The sequence below is a fragment of the Merops nubicus genome, unplaced genomic scaffold (genome assembly GCF_000691845.1).
Source record: "Merops nubicus isolate BGI_N331 unplaced genomic scaffold, ASM69184v1 scaffold7621, whole genome shotgun sequence".
In the NCBI taxonomy this organism is placed as follows: Eukaryota; Metazoa; Chordata; class Aves; order Coraciiformes; family Meropidae; genus Merops; species Merops nubicus.
In genome coordinates, this window is record NW_008589278.1 from 53,125 (window position 1) to 78,880 (window position 25,756).

At 37.4% G+C, this 25,756-nt stretch overlaps 1 protein-coding gene across 1 annotated transcript in view; it reads left to right on the forward strand.

Moving 5' to 3' along the window:
* LOC103781838 (contactin-5) overlaps nt 1-25,756 on the forward strand; it is a gene marked incomplete at its 5' end in the record, with an annotated part of 51,228 nt that overhangs the window by 17,924 nt on the left and 7,548 nt on the right. The window contains 4 exons of the mRNA XM_008949561.1: nt 7,489-7,647; nt 8,296-8,445; nt 20,366-20,436; nt 23,607-23,841. Coding sequence (XP_008947809.1) covers nt 7,489-7,647; nt 8,296-8,445; nt 20,366-20,436; nt 23,607-23,841 — 615 coding nt within the window. The remainder of the gene's footprint in view (nt 1-7,488; nt 7,648-8,295; nt 8,446-20,365; nt 20,437-23,606; nt 23,842-25,756) is intronic.

A 25,756-nucleotide genomic window follows, 5' to 3' on the forward strand; every position in this document is an offset into this window, starting at 1 on the left:
CCCATAGCTAAGATCAGAAGGCTACTTCTAACATTTATACTTGGCAAAAGTATCCCTTTGCCCTTGAAACATGGTTTTTAATGAACTTGCTTCAGACATCGCTTTGCCATAGGCTGAGATAAGGGAGAGCTTGAGAAAAAAGTCTCCCACCCAAATCAGTTATTGTATATTCCTTGCTCATTCTTCTGCAGGTTTGGAGGGTTGCTTTAGAAAAGCGTCTGTACAGTTCAGCAAAGAAAAATAGTGGGAGTTGGTAATATCACATGGGACTCTAAGATGCATTCACAAAGACCAGTCTGAGGCTCTCCGTGGTCTTTACAGAGTAGAGGCTCCCTTTCACCTGCCTTGGGGTGAGTGATACTCCTGGTGCAGCAGAAGTTTCCCAGAACACCAGGGAGTTTCTTACAAATTAGAGGATCATCACAAAACTGACCACGATACTGTTAACGAATGTGGGTGGGGACAGTGATTCAAACATTTAGGACTGGGCAAGTGGTTTTCCTATATAAGCATCTATATTGTTGGTGATGACAGTGACACCACAAATACCAATGTGGCTTATTTTTCTTGGTTATTGCTTTCTTGCATCACATTTCTTTTTAGAATCTTTAATCTTTAGAATTCTTTTTAGAATGACTGAGTTAGGAATACAAGGTTGTGAGTTAAAGGATTTCTTTACATCTATGAAAGCTTCAGTGCCTAATCAACAATATCAAGTCTCCAGTATTTTAATATTTTTTTAAATACTTGAAAGCTTTTCATCATGACAAATTACTGGGTTCTGTAATTTTAAGTTGACAAATAAGTTCCATCATGTAAGTCCTATTTGTAAATTATTCTTGCAAAGCTGGTTTATGATACATTATACCCAAGAAAGTGGTACTGATTGTAAACTACTCAGATAGATGCTGGATGCTGCCTTACAACAATCTATGGAGCAGCCAGCTCATCTCCAAATTACAAAACTTGCTTTCACAGCGCTCTGCTTGTTCTAGATACAGTGCAGCCTCATCTCTGGTTTTGTAAAGGAACAAAGGATACTAGTCCCAAAATGACTTATTGAATGTTTGACTTTCTGCAATGTAAACAGTGTAAATTGTAACCTGTAGCAAAAGTTGACACTGTAAGGCAACTAAGTCTGGAAAAGCATAGCAAAGACAAAGACCATAAGTTCATTGCAAGGAAGCTACAGTAATGCAGTAGCCAGGCAAGTTTACAATTTTTTTTTTCATTTGAGGTGCTAACTAACAATAGTTAGTTGATCTGTAGCAAAAAGAGGTCAAATGAATATTTCTGCATATTTCTTTGTATTCATCAATGATCATGCGAAAGATTGTCTCAGCACATCTAGTACTTTTAATATTTTATATATTTATATAAATATTTTATGTGTTACATAAATATTCTAAAATACGTTTTAGAAGAAATTCAAAGACACTGCTCAAAATGTGTTTTCTGTTGTTATGGATGTCATTAGACTGTACTTTCCTAGAGGAAAAAAGAACTACTGTCCAGTCTTCTTAATTCTCTGTGTCAATGCTCTGCACTCTTGTAAACGTGTTAGCATATACAAAGATAATTAAAATCCTTTGAAAAATACAAATATCAGTACAACATTCAAGGCAAGAAGATTCCTTAAAAGTAAGATAAAAATCAGCTTTCTTCTACATTGTACAACATGTATCGTAATACTATGCACTGAAAGGTAGCCAAGTGTACTGGGATGCCTACTGTAAGTGAGATGAGCTTTGAGCTTAAACAGCTACCTGGAAGCTGTACAATCTTGAAATGGGATAGAGAGCAATCTTGCAGTGTGAAGGGATGAAAGCCTTCATGACTACAGTCTGTGGTTTGAGTACACATTTTTATGATCTAAAAATAAAAAGGAAGTTAAAGCTATTCATCATGTAGACTGGCAAAACTACCCATCTAAACGAAAAATCCACTCTCGTGATGTATTTTTGGAGAAGTAATGTTTCCTCTGAACTCCACTGACCTGGAGCAAATATAACGCAGGAACTGCTGGTTAGGTTGACCACACTGCTCCTTTCAATTGTGATGTTGCCAATAAAACTTAAAGACAAGCACTTGGGTTTAAAGGTCATCAAACACATTATAAAATAGAACGTAAACAAGGTCAACAGATTCTTGCTGGTCCTTGAAATTACATTTGAGCTGTAGTAAATGCCAGGAAGATGCCCTAGGCACAGACCCCATTAATTGGACTCACACAATGTCTATAATAGTAAACTGCTCCCTGAGGCCAATGGGTACAGTGGAATTCCCATCCACACAGCTACATTCTTGGTTCCCCTACCCTCCCAAAACAGGATAGGCATGACAAACTGCCCATTGGGGTCTGCCCCAGCCTGTAGTAATCTATTCATTGTGCCAAGGCATTGGCTGGGAAAGTCATAATTGCACAGAGCTGAAATTACGATAGGGACTGACTGACAACATAATAGCACATAGGACCAGTGCTAGAGTTTAGATTTGTCCTTTGGCCCTTTTCAGTATACCAGTGCAGCCAAAATGTAATATTGGAAGATTGCATATTACTGTAGATGGAGCATCAACCCTTTAACCTGCAGACTCCAGACCAAAACACTTTCAACAATCAGATTTTGTATCAGGACCTTTGTTATAATATCTTCAATGACATGAAAGGGAACAAGTTTCATATCTTTTAGAAGTTGGGGGTTTTTTAAGTTTAAAAAATATCCTTTGTTCTAAGAAATTTTTTTATAAACATCAGCTTAACTGACATCTATAAATTTCATAAAAAAAGGTGCCTAGAAACAAGTACAAAAATACAAATCAGGCGTGGTGATGTTCATTAAGTCAGTGCCTGAAAGAGACCCCGGCAGTTCTGGGAGTGCTGGTGCCCACACTGTGACTGCAGAGAGTGAAGGAGGCAGCACCGACCAGAATTGAGGCCGTCAGCAAGTGTTGCCCTGCAGTGCTAACGGCAGTCAACAGGATGTGCCAATGAAGGAGGCATGTCTAAAACTCAATCTCTTACTGTATTTGGGACCTGCTAGTTATATCATTCACAGTGCAATCCATAGGCTACTGGTGCTTTTCCTCCTAAAGTGAAATTTCAGTTCATATTCCCTGCACTGTCCATACGTGTTGTGTCAAGTCACAGCTGCCACTGCACAAAGATCTAGCTCAGAGGTTCTGGACTGAAGTCTGGCATTTGAGCTCACAAAACTCAGCAGCTCCCAAGGGTTCCTTGCCCAAGTCCCCTATTTTTAAGTTTGTACGAGTCAGAGAAGTCATCAGGGCAGAGGAACTCGACATACACACCACCAAAGGCCTTCTCAGGCAGGACACAAGGGATTTCTCCTGACCCTCCTGCTTGGAACGAGTAGACTCTTCAGGCTGGAGCATCAATGTCTTCTCTTTCTTGCCTTCTAATCCTGAGTCTAACCTCCCTGTCTATCTTGCCACTGGATGGAGTATAACTTCTCCATCAACACAGGGTGCTTATGTAGCTTCCTCACAGAAGCCACTTGGGTATATCACGTGGAGGGAAGGGGGTTCCAAATATATCACTAAAACAATAGTACCTATTGCATTTACTATACATTGAACTTTCTCCTCATCCTCTTTTTCCCCACCATGTGCAAATAGACCACCTGCAGTAGGTGAGCACAGCAAAAGGGATTTATGCTACAACAGTCAAGCTCCTGTTTTATCAAGCAACTTAATTCTATAGTTACTGTCTCTTTCTTTTCCTCTTTTTTTTGACCTCTCATCTTCTTGATGACAAACCATTACACCTTGTCATTCAGAAACCAAAATCTTCAGGTCAGGAAATCTGTGTTAGTGAACTGCTACATATCAGGCTTCTTAGTTGTTTGGTAAAAGTAAGAATTTTGCTGTTCAAGCAGCTGTAGAGTAAATCAGTGCACATTCTGGGATTCACAGGAAAGGGCACTGCCTCACTGAATTACTACAGCTAGATTTGGTAATAGTCTTTCAAGAATGCTCACATTAACATTGTACCATGGCAAGTGATCTAAAGGATCTCTCAAGATAACCATTCCAACAATAAAAAGACACATAAAACAAGTTTGCCAAAATACAGTCACACATGTCCTGAAATGAAGTGTGAATCTATGGCATTGCTCTGAAAGAAGATAACTGACTAATATCCTTGATGCTGGGTTTCCAGTGCTCTTAGAGCTGCATAAGAGACTATCACAGCCCCAAATGTCTTCCCTGTGAAGGTCGACTGCAATGTAGTGCATTTATGGCCAGTCATTTTCTGTGTAGTTTCCAGAGAAGCATTTGAGCAGATTGTGCATTTTTTCCTCAATTGGCTATTCTCAGCTAAAAAATTGTTTTAGAGATCCTGAACAATAACACAGCCCCTGGGTGAAAAGCTTCTCTGCTGGCTGACACCATAAATGATTACATCCAAGCATAAAATTTAATGAGATTTCTACAAAAATGAGTGACATCTGCATAGCACTCAGGTCCTGGCTAACTGTCATACATTTGTCATCACTGAGGCTTTTGTCCTTTATTAATCCTCTTTCAAGAATGCCTGCTGTTGGAAATGGAAATGCTTTTTAGCAGTCACCCTGCAGACTGTGTAAGAGCACACATCTCAGAAAGCATAATGACACATTGTCATGCCTAGGAATGCACTTAAAAGGTTTAAAAAACATGAGAGAATTCGAACAACAAAATATATTGAGAATTTAGCAGGAGATGTCTGCATAAATATATTTTACATCTTTTAATATAAGCAAGATACTTGTTCTTTTGCCTATAATAGGGTAGCTAGAAACTCTTTAACAATATTTGGTGTGCATGGGAGAAATATTTTTGTATAGGAGAAGTACTAATATATTTCCCTTTAATTTTGTTTGTGCTTGGGACCAGGATATAATTCTGGGCTTAGGGCTCCAACCCAGTAAAAGCATATGATCCCAGCTTTCCTTTAAACTTCCCCTCATGGCTACAAATAAAAACCTCACTAGTATTTTCTTAAATCAACAGATAGCCTGAAAGAATAGATGATGGAGATTGAAGATCACCCTATTGTATTAAATTAGCCCCAGGACTTACTGTTCTGAGATGAAGCCCTGACCTAGTGCTTCCCGTCAAAGCACAGCAGACCCTTGGCAGGAAGGTGGGAGAGCAGAATACACATCCTTCTGCCATGCTTTCTCCCAGGAAGAAAAGCAAGACCTTTGAACAGCAAATAAAGACAGGATTCCAGAAGGCCAGGAGTCACAGGGTGTCCAAGGGGTGGCACTATCTTATCCCAGCACAGTTTCTAACCTGGTGAAAGGCACTGACAGCAATGAAGTCAAGCCTGCTGAGCAGGAAGAGCAAGGAAAAAAGAAAGACTCCCAGCACCAAAGCTGCTCATCATCCATGAAAGTGGAAAATTTTGTTCTTCCTATAGCCCAGAACTGTACTCCGAGCTCCTATGAAGAGGACTGCAGTGTGTTGTGGAGACAATCTTCTTTCATCAAACATCCTTAATAGTAAATTTTACTCAATTCCTTCCATTCTTGGAATGGAAAGAATTGAATCCCTTGAATTTCAAACATTCATTTGTCTTTTTTTGTGGCTATTATTCCTAAATACTAACATTTTATTGTCAATCAGTTGCTTGTAGATCATTGCCAAGCAAACAGAGGCAAGTGAATAGCACAAATTGCTTTCTCATTTAAAGCATTCAGTGTTCCTTTCACTCTGAAGCTATTGAGCTCCACTGTTACAAAACTCTGATTGTACTGTTGTCATAGCTCATGTAAACATGCTTTTCATGAAGCTACATCAAAGGAAATATAAAGCTGTTTGCACCTGGAAATGACAAAAAAAAAAAAAACCACAACAACTAAAAATATTTCTGTTAATGAGGTTTTTTAGCCTTTGATATTCAGATAAATTTCTAGTCATGGACTAAGGAATCTAGCCAGCAAAATATTTCAGTGCATGAAATTGCACTAAAATATAATAATGCTGAGCTCAGTAGTGCAGAAGTCCTGGCTACAACTGCCACTCCAAATGGAGGCACCAGACTCAAGAGTTTGTCACTCTGATCTGCAGGTGCTGAGCTCTGATAGTTCAGCAAGTGGGACCACACGAGCCATCACAGCTCATGGGAATGGACGTATCTGAGGAACTTTGTTCACTGTGGCTCATATTGCATGGAAATAGCTCCCAGCAATTGCGTTCTATTAATGAAGATTTTTCCATCATCACCATCCTGCGGTTTTGCTTTGGGAGAAGGTGTTCAGTAGTGCTTTTCTGATTTCAAAGTCCTCCATCTGTGTAGGAGCAGAAGCAAAATTTCAGCCTTCAACAACCTGAGGATGGGAAAGAATCAGAAGGGTCTTGGATGCCAAGCAAATTCTGACTTGTCATAAACATTAATAACATTAATATTTTCCAGAAGCATTCAGTCCTGTCCTTCAGGACTTACATAAGCTTTAAGTATAAGAAACCACAAGAGAGATGGCTGTTGTCTCTATGACAGAGATACACATTTTCTCCTAACCATCTGTTTGCAACAACTGTGGAAGAGGATCCTGAATCAGAAGAACCTTTTCTCTGATTTAGTTTAGCAATTGCGAATGGACAATGTTTTTAAACACCAATAATATCAATATCAGGAAGAATTCAAGAAGAAAATTGGAAGTAGGAGTGGGACATCATAGCAATATTTTTATTTTGAAGTCACATTTGCTATCAGGTATCTCACTGGATCACTTACACAGCCTATACAAATAGTGATTAGCATATTCTTATTTGGTGCAGCTGAGTGGAATAAATAATCCCTTAATTTCTCAAGTGAGAAGTTGTTGGTTTTGAAGGGGGTGTCTGTGTTTGTTTTTAATGAAACCATTCCCGTTATCAGCATTCACAATATTTGAATTATGGGTTTTGTTTTTGGTTTTGTTTTTGGTTTTGGTTTTTAATAGCTTTCAATTAAACAGTTAATGGACTTCCAGCAGGACAGTAATCCAAGCAATTTCCCTGAGAGTGAATTTTAGAAAAAGGATGAATGCTGTTTTCTTGATTCAGTTATTAGTAATATTGTTCTTCAAGAAGCACATCTACCCGTACTTCATTTTGATCACTATTTGTCTTTTGTGCTGCTGAGTCTCACAGAAAGAGAAGATGCAATTGTGACTGTTCAGTCTAGCCTGGATACTTAAAAAGTTACGCTTCTTTTCCTTTTATTTTAGGTTCAGAACAATTGAGGAATTTTTCAAAATTTGTTTCTAGTTCTGGTTTGTCTGCTGTCACTCTGACAATTGATACTGACACAACATTTAAAGAGCAGAAACAACTGCAATTTATTGGCAGAAATCATGTAAATTAGGTATCTCCATGATGCAGTAGTGTGCATTTTAACCCATGTATTTCATGGATATTGAAGTCTGTCGGGTCCCTACATTATTTGTGCTCATTTGTGATGATGGTGTGATCTGTTTGATTATTCCACTCTATTTCTAGGTCCTCCTGGTCCCCCAGGGGTTGTAATAGTGGAGGAAATTACAGACACTACAGCAACACTCTCCTGGAGTCCTGGGGCAGACAACCACAGCCCTATCTCCCTCTACAACCTGCAAGCACGCAGTCCATTTTCTCTTGGCTGGCAGACTGTAAAAACAGGTGAGAAAAACTTTCAAACAGGACAACTAGACTTTTCAAAACCCTTGCTCATCACAATAATAACCATCAGCAACTGCAGGAGCACATACTCTTAGAAGAACAATGATAAGTTAAAAGCACTGGGGTTTTTTTCCTCGATTTCACTCCTTTCAAGCTACTTAGCAACAGCTCTGAAAGGACAACACAAAGACACCTGCCATGAAACATCTGTGAATAAGCAAAAAGCTCTCCCCTGTAGTCTTCAATCTGTGTCTTTTCAGGAATACCATAGAGACAAAAATGGAGTTGTAATTTCTGACATATTAGGTACTTGATGTCTATTTCAAGGTGAATATCAGGAAAAATTTTTTTACTGTGAGGGTGACGGAGCACTGGAACAGGCTGCCCAGAGAGGTTGTGGAGTCTCCTTCACTGGAGACATTCAAAACCCGCCTGGACGCCTTCCTGTGTGATGTACTCTAGGTGGTCCTGCTCTGGCAGGGGGGTTGGACTAGATGATCTTTTGAGCTCACTTCCGACCCCTATGATTCTATGATTCTATGATCATTTCTAATGGCCATATTGTATCCCAAACTCTACTTGCCATTGAAACACAGCATGTGAGCTTCAGATTTCTAAGTGGCCTGCACATTTCTTTACTGTCTGCAGTTCCAGATGTGATAAGTGGTGACATGGAGTCTGCTATGGCAGTCGAACTGAATCCTTGGGTGGAATATGAGTTCAGAGTTGTAGCAACCAACAAAATTGGGACCGGAGATCCAAGCACATCATCACGAGTGATCAGAACCAACGAGGCAGGTAAGAAGAGGATAAACAGTTTAATTTTCCAAACAAGAACTCTTTTGATACAATAATAGACCTATGCTCTTCTCCCTGGTACAGTTCTGTGTATTCAGTCATCACTATTACAGGGTGATATTCTTTGTAATGGGGAGCCAGTTTGTATTAATCACAGAAATATTGTTTAATTTACAGAAATTTCCAATAAACCCATTCTATGCTGTCTTACTCCAGGCTGCTGTACTCTTCATCTTACATTTAAGCCATTGCTGCCAGCCCTCTGGCAGGTTTTCACTGCTCTTCAGTTGTAGGCTGCTTCTCAGTCTCTTCAAACAAGTGCTCCCAAGGAGCTTCTCTCTCTGTATTCTTCTTAACTTCTTTCCTTGAAGGTGCATGGAACTTTTTTCTGCGAGATAGCTAAGCCGTGGGAAGCTCCTTAATTTGAAATACCTTGTGTTCTAAGTGTTTCTTTGTCATGCACACTCTACCATGAACTGTGTTGCATTTAAAGAAATTTCATTATAGTTCTGACTGGGATGATACTGTGGGAGATCAGGAAAAATGTTTTATATCCTATTTGGGTCTCCTGAAAACTGCAGTGGTCTCAGAAAATTTGAAATCATTGATAGTAACTTGAGTAGAACGAAGGGACATAAAGAAGGATTTGGAATCTGAGAAAAATCCCTAGAGAGCCAAAAAGACATGCTTTAAGAGGCAGAAAGAGAGAGGGGGTTTGAATAAAACTTTAAAAGAGAACTGCATCTCAGAACACTTTCAGATTATTCTTCATTCTTCTTTGTTCTTTAGGAGGCCTAGAGAGTTTTGATTTTGTTTTGATGTTCCTTTGGCTGAAAAATGTTTAAGTAGTTTACTGATCATAGAGAATACAGGAATGACAAATGCAAACATTCCCCTTGAATCTGAAAGTACAAATGATTTTGTAGCTAGAAACATTCTGGATGATCACAGCAGATGTGTTGAATTCTATCTTCTCATTAAGGGTTATTATAAGAATTACAAGTGGCAATATCAAAATGTGTCCACCTTTCTTATTCTAAAATAAAATTCTTGTCTTTTAAGAAGTTAATCTTCTGCCTCAGCTCCATAGTTCACTGATCTGTATGTATGCCACGCATAAACTTTCATGGCAGAATGTTCAGGCTGATTTTCTTAGACAGAATCACAGAATCAATGTAATAATTGGGGCTGCAGGGGATCTTGGAAGGTACCTAGTCCAGTCTCCTGCTCAGAGCTCAGTAAACTGACTTTGGAGCAGGTTGCTTAGGGTCCAGCTGAGTCTTTTAAACCTCTAAAGAGGGATGTTGCACATCATCTCTGGGAAACCTATGCCAGCAGTTAACTAATCTCGTTGTGATTTTCCTTTCAATATATCCAGTCAGAACTATCCCTATTTCAGCTTATGACCACTGTCTCTTGCCTTCACACCCTGAACCATCATGAAGACCCATGTCTGTCTCCTCAGTGGCACTGAGGCTGCTGTTAGGCCCCCCAAAGCCATCTCTGCTCCAGGCTGAACAAGCCCTGCTCCCTCAGCCTCTCCTCCCAAGGCAAGTGCTCCAGCCCCACCATCCCAGCATCCTCCCTTGAACTTGCTCTAGTTGATCACTGTCTTTCTTATTGCAGCACCCAGAATTGGATGCACTATTTCAGATCAACTCTAATAAACTTTTCTTCAGTTGTAATAAGAAATATTTTTTTTCTGCTTTAAATAACTGTGTAGTTGCTAGATACTAATTTTCACTGTGCAATCACAGAACTGCACTGAAGTGATTTGATGCCCATTCATGTATGAAGAGGGATTCTTCCTTTCCAACTCTTCCCCTCACCTTCTGCAAGCTCCCCACAGCGTGAAACTTGATAACTTTATAGCAGAAGCTTCAGATGTTATATGCTTTGTTCCATTAAGAAAAGGAGGAAATGAAAATGAAATAAAACCCACGAACTACTTTCCTCTTAAATTATTTTTAAAACCTCCTTATTTCACCACCATTATTCTTTCCTTGATTTTTGCACCATATTTCAGTGGTAATTAAAATTCTGCTGTACCCAAATCTTTGAATGACTTCTTTATTCAGTCAGGTGGTACTTATCAGAGAGGACACAAACATTCTGGAAAAAGTTTACCCTGCAATAGTTTACAACCCTAGGATTATGTTCTTTCAGATTTACTAATACATTTCCTGTTTTTGAAATGGTGTTTCAGGATTTTAATTTACCAGATGTATTTAAGCTGTGAGCAAATATTCTTTTCTCACAAACTGAAGCTTGTAAATGTTATATTTCATCTAGCTGTCATGGTTTTTAGGCTCCTCCTTCTTTCTCAGTGTCTCCCAAACAAAGGCTGTATTTGCTAAAACATATTCCTACAACACCAGTGAAAGTTTTCACTGCACATACATTTTCAGTATTCCTTTGGATACTCAGTACAACTTTACCTCTGTAAAAATGATTTAGTCATAATAGTGATCAGTAAAAAAGAATTGTGGGATAGAAAAAGCATGCAGTGTGCCGTGTGTTTTCACCTGGTGATTAGTATTAATTTCTGGCTACTATTCCACTATTTCTGCCATCAGAAGGAACAGTCTTTATCTCAAAAAGGAATGATCTGTACTTAGGAGGAGTACGTGGGGCTCCTCCTGATAAACAGCACTGCAGCTGATGATAATGCAAGAATAACAGATCAGTAACATATCAGTTCAAAAAGGATAAAAGGCCACACTAGGCATTTATTTGCACTTCCAGCTTTCCAGTTAGTAATACCTTTTTGCTACCAGAGTTACCGCTGCACAAATGTATGTTAAAAGACAGTGTTTTATAGCCTGACATTGAAATACAGACAGGTGACAGTAAAACAATTTAACAGCCTTCAGAGAAATTAAATCTGAATTTATTTGATGTGTTTGCTTACACAGCGTGCTACAGCAGAAGTCTGTTGCCATTGCCTCAATTTTAAAAGACCTTTTTTTAAGGAAGATTTTTATTTCTGTTTCACTTGTGAATGGCTTTGGGGTTGTGTTTTTTTTTTTTTTTCCAATTAAAAAGATAGACAGAGGTTCATATTTTTATTCCACAGATGGAGCAAGAACACAGGAGTTGCAATAAGATACAACTTCCCAATTTGTCAGAACCTGCAAAGAGTTGTAAAGTCAGAACAATAACACAATAGACTCTGCTTTAAACAATGAATCAATCAAACAACAACCAAAAAAAACCTGTTACGTGTATAATTCTTCACAAAACAGCGTGCTGCTTATAATTTTTATGGCACTTTTGAAGTGCCAGAGACTTCATGATCTGTTTCATTCAGGCAGCCACTTTTTTCCTGTTTTCCAGGTATTCCTGAAGTCCGGAGCCTGTTTAGCTCTGTCCTCTGAGACAGCTTTCAGTGAAATATCACCCTTGGTACAGTCTTCACATGTCAAAGTCAAAGAGAGAGGAACAATTAACAGTTTTCATTGAGTTTTATATGTGATTTTCCAAATTAGCACAGTAATATCTATCTTAGTGTACCCAGTGATACATTATTTTTCAGAACCACTCTATCACTAATTTTTTTATCTGAAAGCTTCAGGGGAAAAATCTCTGTTAACAAGGACTCCAGTTCTATTATCATAAATCTCAATTTTTAAAAGGCATGCATGCAAAAGGACATTATATTTCAGAGAGAACATGACATCAACTTCTCTACTCCCAGGCAGGGTAGCTGGGCTATTTGTGGTGATGTCCTATGTGGCTTACAAATGAAAACTGGCAGGCTACCCTTGCACTGAGTAAAACTTCAGGATGGACCACTTGGTGGATAAGGAACTGGCTGGATGCTTGCACTCAAAGAGTTACAGACAACAGCTTGTTGTCCATGTGGAGACCAGTGACGTGTGTTGTCAGGGATTGGTGCTGGGACTAGTGCTGTTTAACATCTTTGTTGGTGACATGGACAGTGGAATTGAGTGCACCCTCAGCAAGTGTGCAGGCAACACCAAGCTGGGTGGTGTGCTTGGCATGCTGGAGGGAAGGGATGCCATTCAGAGGCATTGACAGGCTTGAGAGGTGGGCCCATGCAAACATCATGAAGTTCAACAGGGCAAAGTCCAAGGTCCTGCACCTGGGTAGAAGCAATCCCAAGAACGAATACAGGCTGGGCAGACATTGAGAGCAGTCCTGAGGAGAAGGACTTGGGCATGCTGCTTGATGAAAAGCTTAATATGAGCCAACAAAGCCCAAATGCATCTCAGAAAACCAACCGTATCCTTGGGTGCATGAAAAGAAGCATGGTCAGCAGCTCAGGGGAGGTGATTCTTCCCCTCTACTTCACTCTTGTGAGACTCCACCTGGAGTGCTGTGCCCAGCTCTGGAGCCCCCAACACAGAATGGACATTGACCTGTTGAAGCAGGTCCAGAGGAGGGCCACAAAGATGATCGGAGGGCTGAAAAATAGATCCTACAAGAACAGGCTCAAAGAGTTTGGGTTGTTCAGCCTGGAGAAGAAGAGGCTCCAGGGAGACCTCCCTGTAGCCCCCCTATCTGAGGAGGGCCTACGAGAAAGCTGTGGGGGGACTTTTACAAGGGCTTATAAAGATAAGATGAGAGCTAAAGTGTTCAAACTGGAAAAGGGTAGATTTATATGAGAAATTAGGAAGAAGGTCTTTACTATGACAATGGTGACACACTGGAACATGATGCCCAGGGAAATTGTGAATGCTCCATTACTGGATGAGCTCAATACCAGGTTGGATTGAGCTTTGACCAACCTGGTCGAGTGGGAGGTGTCCCTGCCCATGGCAGGGGGGCTGGAACTACATGATCTTTAAGGTCCCTTCCAAGCCAAACTATCTTTCTATGATGCTATGGATATCAGTGTCCTAGAAGAGAAGGTGACTATGCCTCATGGTCAGATATGAGTCATAGAGGCATCAAATGTGTGATTCTGCTTCCATTGTTTTATACTTAAACAGCATCTGTAATTTAATGGCATAAGCTAATTTGACTGGAGGCTAAAGTCTTTCTCTCTCCCCAACTCACTTCTTTTATCATTTCTTTCCCAAGACAGTAACAACATTTTATATTAGTCCATTATCTAAAAATAGCCATAGAAACAATACTTGGGATGGTGTAAGGAAATCAACAGAGTAGTAAACAGGTTTCCACTTGCTTTAGTTTTCTAATTAAACCCTAATCTTGTTACTTAGTTCATATTTAGTTAACATGATTGCTTTTCATAGCTACTTTCATTGGAATGGATAATACTGCAATTTTCTGGCACATCTAACTTATAGCCAGCTGCTGCATTTCTGTCACTTCTAGCCTTGATACATATTTTACAGGTCCACAAGGTGAAAAGAGCCAATAACATGAATTTAAACATGTCTGGCATTCCACTAAGACAGTCAGGCACTTGAAGCCTGGGGGCAAAGCATCAATTACATTATCTATTCATGTGGAAACGTGGAGAGAGAGAAATTGAGTAGAATCAAAGTTTAACCTGCTAATCATGCATGCAAACTTGATTTTATGAGGTAACAATATAATGCACTCTATTAGCAGCAGATTGTACACAGGCTTTGTTTTTAATAAGTCCTTATTTTCCATTAAGTTACCCTTATTCTCAGCTAGAATTTCTTTGTAGTTTAAAAAGAAATGCCTCTGTCCCAGGAAAAAAAGTTACCTGTTTTAGACTGGCTTTGTTTCGGGGTTTTGTTGTTGTTGTTGTTGAGTTGTTTTGTTTGTGATCTGTATAAAAGAAATTTCTGCTTTTGCCATTATCATGACTATTTTTTCTCTAGAAAAAAAAAATTAATAACCTGCTGTATCTATGACTTTTTGAGGTGATTATATGGGCTACTAAAGGATTTGTAGAAAAGGTGTTTTTCCATAGGGAAAACCAAAAGCAGACAAGAAAGGAGACAGTAATCCTTGACAGCATGGGTATATTTAGAACCAATAGGCTACTAACAAATAATATTCCAGTCTCAAACTAATATGCAGTATATATTGGCAAAGAAACCAAATTTATGTGCAACTAAAAGACATAACAACAAAGTTAAGGAATTACTTCTCTTGCATATATGCCACAGCTGATGAGATTTCAGTCCTATATGTGGTGATTTGGTGGTCATCCAGACTGAGACCTGCAGTCACACCTGGCAGTATTATAGAATATTAGATTTATTAGTGAATAGAACTCAATTCTGTCTCCTGCTAAATCGCAAACATTAAAAATACAGAGGAAATGACAAGAAGAGAAATGCATATCCTGAGACCAATTGGGGCATCCTAGTTTTCCAGTAGTTGAATACAATGTATTATCTGCTTCTGAGATGCTGGCATATCATACTTCATTCCTGAACAGATGAGATGTGAAACGGCTTCCTGGCAGGGTGAGAACTTGAGATCTGGCCTTTCACACAGTGAAAGGGCTTTCACTTAATATTCCTCTGTTTCCCAGATGTGTACTGCAGCAGAAGTGGGGGAGAGAGAGAGAGTGGAAAACAACTGAGAAGTGAAAAAACTTCTGAATGTGTTGTTGCTTTGGTCCTCACATTAGGAAGTTCTGCCAAGCTGGTCACAACCTTTCTTCCCCTACCCATACCTTTTCCACAGCTAAGAAGAGTTGGTTTTCAAATTACATCTGTATCTTATAAAAAGCTCTAAAAGAAATAAATAACTGCAATGGTACCTTAAGCAAACATTTCCTAAAGGGCTAAAGAAGAGTTTAAAATTCATCTTCCCAAAAACTGTAGCAATTTTGTTTCATTTTGCTTTATTTAACAAGTATTTCAGAATTTATACAAAAATTATCCATGTGGAGAGTATCATAAGGAATAGAAGATTGAAGCAGAGTACAAACGACGTGGTTAACGCATTGAATTGGGATTTCCTTAAATTTGGACTAAATTGTTTATCACAAGACTCTGTAAATTTGGGCAGCTCATGTTAGCATTTCTTACTCTAAAACCAGGATGTTAGGAAGGTTTTTGCTTCTCTTTGTCTTCTCTCTATCCTACCTGTTCAGATTGCAAAACTGAAGGACAGGATAAATCTAGCAATATTTTCTACAGCAATGCTATCATCCAGTATAATCTTGGCTGCTAACTACTTTTGTGCTGCACAAAAATTAAGACATACTACAAAATTAAGAATCTGTCATTTCTCTTTGTAACGAACAAAACACACAGAATTGAAAAAAGCCACTCGACATTTCCTTGGGAAAAAAAAAGACAAAACAGAAACACTTTAAAATGATTAATTAAACATTCAGTACCATTTTTTAAATTTCCTTACAATGTTGGAATGTTAAAAAGAGGATGAATTTTCAAGTGCTTTCAATTTTTCCAGGTTCTCTGTGATATTTTATTTTCCTTTTAGAAGGAAAGGAAACTAGAGATAGAGTAGTTTAAAAGACTTTTTCAGTTTACTCACTCCAAAGTAAAAATGGTGAGAATAAAAGTGATTTTAAACAAAATGTAAATTGCTTTTATTTTCTTTAGTAAGTTAGAGGTAAAGTAATAAATTTTGATAAAAATTTTAAATCTCTGTCAATTCAAACCAAAATATTTTCCTTTGTGTTTCCTGTTTTAATTTTCTTATTTGTAAATAAAAATTAGATAAAATTCAAATTATACTCCTTCTTAAAACACAAATGGCTATGTTTCATTTGTTATAATGTCAAAATGAAATATTTAATAATTTTCAGTGTTTTGCCCAAAAGTGAGTACCCAAAATCTGGGAAAGGAAAGGAAAGGAAAGGAAAGGAAAGGAAAGGAAAGGAAAGGAAAGGAAAGGAAAGGAAAGGAAAGGAAAGGAAAGGAAAGGAAAGGAAAGGAAAGGAAAGGAAAGGAAAGGAAAGGAAAGGAAAGGAAAGGAAAGGAAAGGAAAGGAAAGGAAAGGAAAGGAAAGGAAAGGAAAGGAAAGGAAAGGAAAGGAAAGGAAAGGAAAGGAAAGGAAAGGAAAGGAAAGGAAAGGAAAGGAAAGGAAAGGAAAGGAAAGGAAAGGAAAGGAAAGGAAAGGAAAGGAAAGGAAAGGAAAGGAAAGGAAAGGAAAGGAAAGGAAAGGAAAGGAAAGGAAAGGAAAGGAAAGGAAAGGAAAGGAAAGGAAAGGAAAGGAAAGGAAAGGAAAGGAAAGGAAAGGAAAGGAAAGGAAAGGAAAGGAAAGGAAAGGAAAGGAAAGGAAAGGAAAGGAAAGGAAAGGAAAGGAAAGGAAAGGAAAGGAAAGGAAAGGAAAGGAAAGGAAAGGAAAGGAAAGGAAAGGAAAGGAAAGGAAAGGAAAGGAAAGGAAAGGAAAGGAAAGGAAAGGAAAGGAAAGGAAAGGAAAGGAAAGGAAAGGAAAGGAAAGGAAAGGAAAGGAAAGGAAAGGAAAGGAAAGGAAATCCATCAGCCATGCAGTGTGAAGAGTGAGGAATTTTTAAAACTGAATCAGAAATCTGATTTAAGTACCTTAAAGCACAGAGCAGCTTTCAAAAGGCTGGACACTGTGGAGCTCTGGAAGGAAAGCTAATATATACTCCAAAATATTCCTGATTTCATAGTTATGATATTACCTACCTCTTTAAAAAGCTTCACCAAACTCTACATATAAATACAGATTCAAAATAGATAGGTGGCATTGTCAGCACTCTTCAGCACTTTACTGCTCCCATACACAAAGCCCTCAACAGCATCAGTTCTGTGTATGCATTTTTTTCCTAAACAAAGCCCGCTGCTTTTCATGCATATTTAGCTTGTTTAGCTATATTTGCATAAGATACAACCTATTAAAAAATTGGCAGGGCTTCATATATAACTTTACCTTTCCATATCACCTTTTCTTCATTTATATTTTAAGCATGTTATCAAATGTTTCATAGGACGGCTGAGGGTTATATTCTTTCTGCTTACTCTTAGAGCACGTTCTTGATTTAGGGGAAATTAATTTTAATAGTGTTTATTTTCACTTTCATCTTTGGTGTATCACCATGCTTCCATGCAAATGGAAACATTAAGAAACAAATCCTGCTGTTTCTGTTCAAACCAGACTCCTGGCAAAGTCATTTAAAGACATTTGTTTGTTTGCCTTAAATGGAATTTTCAACATAAATCTGTGTCATCCATTACTTACTGTGAACTACGTCTAGTCACCATGCCTTTAAGAACACAATTTTAGTACTATATGTTGTTCACATTATGGAATGACAGAGAGACCTGGCTTTTAACTCCCAACCTTACCAGTAGCTGTGAAAAAAAGAAAAAAAAAAAAAAAAAAAAAAAAAGAAGAGGTAACCACAGGTTGCCATGTAAGAATAAAACAGGAGAAAAGCGAGAACAGATACCTGGCAACGGGGCTAATAAGAACTTTGATCACAATTACAGATATACAATCAAGCCAAGCATAGTCACATTTTATGATCCTAAGGACCAGTTTTAGGCAAAGCAGCAATTCATTTTCCAGCTGGTGACATTCTCTCATCTTGCTAAATGAGGTACATTAATACAGCAAAGAGCTCTTAGCCACTAGTCAGAATGTATTTATTCAGAAGAAACAATACTGAATTTCTCAGCTTTGATAAGCACTAAGGAAAAAAGGTCCTAATGTCCTGTCCTCCATGCACATCGATCCTGTGTCCAAGAGCCAAGCATAGTCATTATACTTGCATATTTGGTGCATCTCTGTGAGTATCACTGTCAAGAATTAACAGCTTAAAGCTTGGGAAGTCACTAATTGAATGGCAATAAACTTAGGCTATGAGTGAGTCATTTCAGATATAACATCGACACAAAGGTGATGCTGCTGGAATGATTGATAATATATAACCTCAATGCCTGGAAAAAAAAAAAAAATGTTTCTTTTAATAGTTTTCTTCTCTTAACAGCCACTCATTTCAAAATGTCCCCCACTAACTGTGTATAATCTATCTACTTTGGTGAAGTGCAAAGGAAATTGATTCGTTTGACACATTTATTCTTTTAATGTTTATTCGTTTGAGAGAGTTTCACTGTGTGAATGTACATTCTAGTTTGGTACAAAAGAAATTCTTTGTTTTGACTCTTTTATTCTTCTAATATTTATTCATTTAAATAGGGCTTCAGTCTGCAAAGCTTTTAACAAGAAAATTCTAGAAAGAGGACACTGCAGGTTAAATATGCCCATTGCATTAGATATTTGAAAGAAGTCCAACACACTCTTGTTAGTAACGTGGCACTTATAAAAACTTCATTTATAACTTAACCAAAAAAAAACATTCTGGAAAAGTGATAGAAAAATGGATGCTAAAGAAGGTTTAAACAAGCTCCATTAGACATGGCATCATAATTTTTGCATGTTAATTAACTGGCAGATATTTCTTCATCTGCATCTTTTCACTGTAGAGCATTCCTCCCAGTGTTGTACACTAATTGCTTTTATTCTTTTTTTTTTTTTTTTTTAATCCAGAGAGCAATTCTGTTTCTAAAAGGAAAATTTTATTAACTTGTTGCCATGTAAAGAGCAGATTTTAGTTTAAACTACTTCATGTCTCTATTCATTAGAATCTAAACAGTGCTCCCCATTGTTCAGTTATCTTTGGATGGGATGAACTACCCCAAAGCTGTGCATTCATTGGAGAAGGAGGCTGGGCTACAAGTTCAGCCTGGGTACCTGCTTTTCTACTAGCTGAAGTTAAGTTGCAAAGCAATTTGATCATCTGAATATACAGAAGTCAAGACCTTTCAGCAGAAAGTAACTATGAAAGATAGCATTTTGCACATGTGTTAGAGGAAGAGGGGGAAGGAAGAATGGAAGGACAGAAAGGAGAGAGGGATGGAGGGAGGGAGGAAGGGAGGAAGAGAGGGAAGAAAAAGTTGAAGCCACCATATTGGCCAAATGAACCCAGCTTTTTTGGAGAGATAGTTCACACATTACAAATCTCCCCTATTAGTCTGGTAAGATCCAGAGATAAAAAGGACTCTTACCTCTTTTCCAACAGTGTAAATGAGAAGAAATTCATAAGCTTTGTGGGTTTGCATCATTTATGAAAAAAAAAAAAAAAAAAAAAAAAAAAAAAACCACACCAGAATTTGGCTTATGTTCTTTAAAGGGGAGTTCAGGGTTCAAAAAGACACTGCAAAAATGAATTCTGAAATTTCATGCAAACTTGCAGGATCCAGTAAAAACTGCACTTTATTGAACTTAAGCTGTTAATGATCAACATGGGAAATAGAAAGGACTGTGAACATTTATTTAAATGTATTATTCTTCGTATAGTTCAAAGGCACAGTGCTCGTCAATAAATAAGCTGAACAGCATGCAATAAGGCCATAACTGTTAATGTCTCACAGTACATTTCCACCAATGTCCTCTGTACCGCTGTAAGGAAGAAAAGACAAAGTTTATATCTTAGAACATATTTGAAGTACTGTGAGTAGTAGTGTTTCCAGCATTTTGCAAAAAATGATAAGTGATGTTTAAGGATGGTTACTTTAAAATTTCTGAAAATTGGATCCCTGGTAAAACATGAAAGAATATATTTATAAGAACTAAAACATTCTAAATCACTAATGGCCTGCAAAATAGTAGAGGAATATTATTTATATCATAAGATTTTACCTGAAGTCTGAAATATGTTGGGTTCCCTGACATTTGATTTGTCTATTCAAAAAATGCATGTTAACAAGATAATTCCCATTTTATCTCTTAGATGATCTGTACAGTGAAATTTCTACTTATCTGCAGAAGAAATAGTCCTTATTTTTATTCTCAGCTTGAGCTTTGTTTGAGTTTACCAGCTTGACTGCGGAATTCTCTGAAATGAAACTTGAGCAAATTTTCTTTACCACAGAGTGCTATGTTTGTTATTTCTGTTCTAATTTAACAGCCTCATGTCTTCTGCAGCAACTTATTACTATGGGGAAAACCACAATAACTTGGACATTCTGTTTTGGTTTTGTTTCTTTTTTACTTTTGCTCACAGTTCCAAAGACACCTCCAGCTAATGTAAGTGGCAGAAGTGGAAGGCGACATGAATTAGTAATAGCATGGGAGGTAAGGGACTTTTCTGATTAAAGGTTTTGTTTCATGTTTACTTCTTTGAGGGCAAAATGAAGATTAATATACTGGGGTTTCCTTACAGCAAATCTTGGCAAGACATGAACACAAATACTGTTCTTTAAATATGTTCTAATGTTTCAAAGTAATATGTATTTTCACATGGTTTTAGTAGGGGGCATTACGGCAGCAGCTCCAAATTTTGCTAATTCATAAGTCTTTTCTTCTTGATCTGCTGCTTGGGTTGATTCGACTTTTCTGAATCTTATGGAAATGCTACAGCAGAAGAAATAATCACTAAGGAAAGAGAATGAAAACCTTATAACTTTTTTAAAATTTAAATGAAGAAATTTTTTTTAAGTGTTTCATAAACATTCTTTAAATACTTTTAAAAATTAGACCTTTATGTGCATCACAAATATCTTTTTTTTGAGTTGTGCTGATCTGTGTATGGCAGATGATATCATACTCCATGTATGACCATGTCAGTGGGCAGCTGGAGGAGTTGGAATTACTTTCTCTGCTAATCATAAATAACACAGTAGAACAGAGAAATTTTTTTCTGAGGAGTTTCCAGAATTTCTGCATTCATCATGCAAAGTTTCAGATTCAGAAAATACATATATATATATATATATATACCAAATGAAAATTGCATCAAATGAAGATGTGGGGTTTTAATGAAAATGTTTTAGCCTAGCCAACTTGAGGAGACATTCAGATGGTAAGAGACATGCAGGATTTTAACTACCTAAAATGGCAAACATTAGGACATCTGAAGAGGTTTTCTTCTGTTGGCTCATCTTCCTTCTCCAACACGAGCTGCTTGAGACAACTGAGAAAGAGTTGATTTCAGTTTACTTTATAGTTTATAACTATGAACAGCATCTCTCCTATTGAGAGAGAATATACTGAATCTGAAACAAAAACATCAGGTGATTAGAACAGTACCTGACATGAACTGCTTAATCCCAGTCCTTAATATGATATATTAGTATGTAGTATTCAAGTTAAGTGTCTTTATAGCATTCCCCAGGTGATTGGAGTGGTGGACTACTGGACTGTTATATCTCCCTCTCTCTCAGGGGTCACTTTCCTTCAGAAAGAAACCAGAGACCCTTAGGTGTCCCATCCTGCAATACAGATACAACAAACAGTTATGAATTAGCAATTTCTATAACATCACTTTCAATATACATTGAGGTTTTTCTACAAAAGCCAGCTAATGTTTCTTCACTTATAGCTAAGGAGCACAAACTGTCAATAAGGCAGGTGTCTAACCTTCCCCCTTGTTTCTGATTAACTCCTTGTTTCCATCAATACCTAATGTTGTTCTTCCTGCTGTTAATGCTTTCAGCACACTATTGCTTCACATACCTTTTAAACTGCATTAAGTCATTAATGAAGATTACACGAACATCACAGCATTTCATCTGTGTCTAATAAAAATTGTGAAGTGGGCATATTTATATTTTTTTAATCGTTTGAAAAATTGCTGTCATTTTTAACTATAGTCACTGCCTTTTCAAGAAATGGTGAAAAGATAGAATAGAACACACTAAAACATGCAATTGAAAGTAAGTGTTGAAATTTCTGCTGAAGAACTAATGCTAGCACATTGGATAACACTTCAACAACTCACTACAGATTACTGTGCTGTCTGGTGTAGTCACTCCATTTCCATTAGGCAAAACCACAGTGTATGTTAGCATAGCTCCAGCACAGTCAGTCTGTGCTTTTGCAGGATCAAAAAAAAGTCTTATTGGACTTACACAGGCAACAGGAATTCAACGAAGTGATTTGAAGTCTGAGGAGATACTAAGATGGTATACAGGTTTCTGGAAATTCAAGAAAACACTAAACTTCCTAGGCTCCTGAATTATTCTGAGCAGGTTCAAACAAAATGTTATTAACACAACTTTTATTCACAGACTGTATTTAGCATTTGCAGTGAAATCTAAGGTTCTGCTGCTTCTCTTGTATTTCTGGCTTTATTATAGTGACTATTTATTGCCAACTCCATAAGTATTGCAAAGAAATGCAAAGCTCCTCCTTTCCAACTCAAATCACTAGATTACGAAGTCTGTCATGTTTTTGCCTCCTCTGTCTTTGAGGTCATATCTTTCTTTTTCTTGGATGTTCAGTGCACAGCTTCAGAAGGCTGAGTAGAAAATGGTGTCTGCAAGTGAGGTGCTTGGTGATGAAACATTCACTTGCAAGGTGAAGGGGAGAGGATTTGTTGTTCTCTGTGTTCCTGCTCTGATTCACATACTCATTAGCTGCAGATCTAGGATAGGAACTTCAAGAGAGGAAGTTTAGACAACCTTTTTTTGGCATTTCCCATAGGCCTAACATGCTGACAACTGTTAAACATAACCTAATTCCTAAACTAGTCCATTGACTTCATAAGAAATTTAAGCATTAAATTAGCATGAAAAATTCAAACCCTTGAGCTGGACACATAAGGTAGCAGTGCTCAGTCTCTCAACAGATAAATCCTTTTGCTGTCTGTCTGCTTATGGCAGATGTGCCCCAATTTGAGTGGTTTATTTCACAGATCCTCTGAGAAAAGGAAAACAAATGAGAATTTTTTTTTTTTACACCAAGATTCAGTTTGAGAGTTAGAACAATTAGATTTATTACATTATATCCTAAGTCTCAAACTGAACACTAGACTTAAATCCCTAAGACTTGACACCCCATTTGGATACAGAAATTAGGCAGGTTGGCACCTAAAACCCAAGACCCAAGAGAGTGTCACTATAGTAAGCATCACTCACATCATATTTCAGGAGCCCTTAACAATATGTTGCTCTATATTTTTAACAAGGTTATTGAAGGGTTTTATTCCACTAATAGACCATTGGTGAAAGCATTAACTGCAAAGTGGGAGATATAGAAGAAAAAAAGATCTTTCTGAGTCAAAGAGTTTATTCAAACCTAGGATAGTGACCTAACTATGGTGATTAGGTGAAGAAACTTTCTTACAAGGTTCTTCTTCAGAAGTAATTGTCTCTGTGTATTCCCAGGCGTGATAAGTAAAATCCTCTAGTGCATCTGTAAGGGATCACCCTCCCAGAAGCAGCCAGATTAACATCAGCCACTGAGTGACTGCTTTCCATATTCGTAAAACCACATCTGATCATTACCTGAACTCTGTTTTTTAGCCAGTGTCAGAAGAGTTTCAGAATGGAGAAGGATTTGGATATATTGTAGCCTTCAGACCAAATGGAACACGTGGCTGGAAGGAAAAAATGGTGACGTCTTCAGATGCCTCAAAGTTCATCTACAGAGATGAAAGCGTGCCACCTCTGACTCCATTTGAGGTGAAAGTTGGTGTTTACAACAACAAAGGAGACGGTCCCTTCAGCCCTATTGTGGTCATCTGCTCAGCTGAAGGAGGTCAGTTCAACATGAAGTTAACTTGTAAATTATGAACTGTATTAAGGTAATTTTGTATAATGTGCTCTATTATACCACACTTTTTCAGTCTTAAATTTCAAACTTCTTTGCAGAAGTGCTAAGTAACATTAAACATGTTTTCTAGAGAAGGAGGTGAACTAACTTTCCAGGGTTACCCAGAAAGCAAGAGACAAAGTTTAGGAATAGACTTCAAGCCACACCAGTCTTAACCAAAAATAAAAACACCTCTCTTAATGAAGCTGCATCCTTAATATGAAATCTTTAGTCTTAACTTTAAATTGGGCTGCTGTAACAAAGAACAAAGAAAGGCTGATATTTTCTGATGTTTCTAAGGTTCCTGATAGTTTTTTTTATAGGTTAATCAGACAACAGCCCAAAGATTAAATATACTCATTTATGAATGTTCGTTTCCTGGTTAATGAATATTAAAAGTGCACAGAATGCAATTTTGTTCTTATTTTTATTATTTTTTTTCTCTTATTTTCTACGAATGAGTTATCCTATTGACTCCTGTTAAGAGAATAAAATAAATACAGTGTTAGTTCTAGTACAGCTCTAGCCCACAATAAATGTGTAATTCTGGAGCAATGATGTAGCAGAGATTATCTACTACTATTCTCTCACAGTAATTATAGAGGTTGGGAATGCTGGTTTTGCTAAAAGCAGTTCCAGTAACTTGTTTGTGTTCCACTGTTTGGATCTGCATTATCAAGTATTCACAGTATCATTAAAAAAATAAATAAATTATTTTTTAAAATGTAAAAGCTGCCCAGGACAACTTGGAAATTTTGCAGTTGAATTCCCTGTTGCTCAAATTGGAAAACGATACTGTGAGATCAATAGTCATGTTTTTATTATTTAACAATTTCATGCTCTAATCAGAAAGTTCAATAAAAATAGAGTTTTGCAAGGGAAGGGAGGTGAAAATGTAATTGATTTTTTTTTCAATAGCAAAAGCTATTTTAACAAAAGCTGAATGGTGAATAGTAATAAGTAGTCCTTTGCTTGTTGTTTAGACAAGACTGGAAATGGAATAATCAGTAATATATAATGCAATTTTTCTAACATTTCTCTTAAAACATGGACTTTAGAAATTATCTTAATGGAGTTACTAAAATTAACTTTCTCTCTATGCTCCCAGAGACTATCTCCAGAAACCAACTTTTCTAATTATAATTCAGTTACTTGAAAGTACCTACCCATCACTGCTTTGCTAATTCAGTTTCTTTATTTGTCTGTACATTAGACTTTCTTTGGTAAGAGGAATTCTATAGGGCTAAATACTTTATAAAACTTCTATTTAAGGAAAAAATATGGGATGCTGTGACGGTACAGTGCAAAATTTATTTCTAAAAAGCTTTTCTCCAGCATAACCATAGGTGATATCCTGAAAATTTAAAGGAATAATGAAACAGTTTATTACAGCTAAGTTCTGGGCAATATGTAGACTGAGGACAATAGACATTTCAGCTTGCCATTAAAAATGGGGAACTGGTTTTGAAGGAAGCATGGACTTTCACACTTAAGGAGCTAAAAAACTGAAGGCACATTTTCTGAAGGATTTCTACTGGAGGAGATATTAAATAAAAATTGACAGTACAATATTCTATGGTCCTAGGGCAGCAAATTCTTAGCTTACTTGCTTTTAATCACACACTCCTCTGCAAACCTCTAGGATAAAGGCCTAGGATAAAATTATTAAAAGTTAATGAAAATTATATTACATATAAAAAATTTTCCCACAGCTACAGATGTTTGCTGGTACAACAGATATTAAGATGTTCCCCTCTGTGACCATGACTGCCCTTTGGTAACATAAAATACTTTTGACTGAGGTGAAAGTCTTAAAAAATGACCTGAGTAACAGATCTCAGAAAACGCGAGCAAAACACTG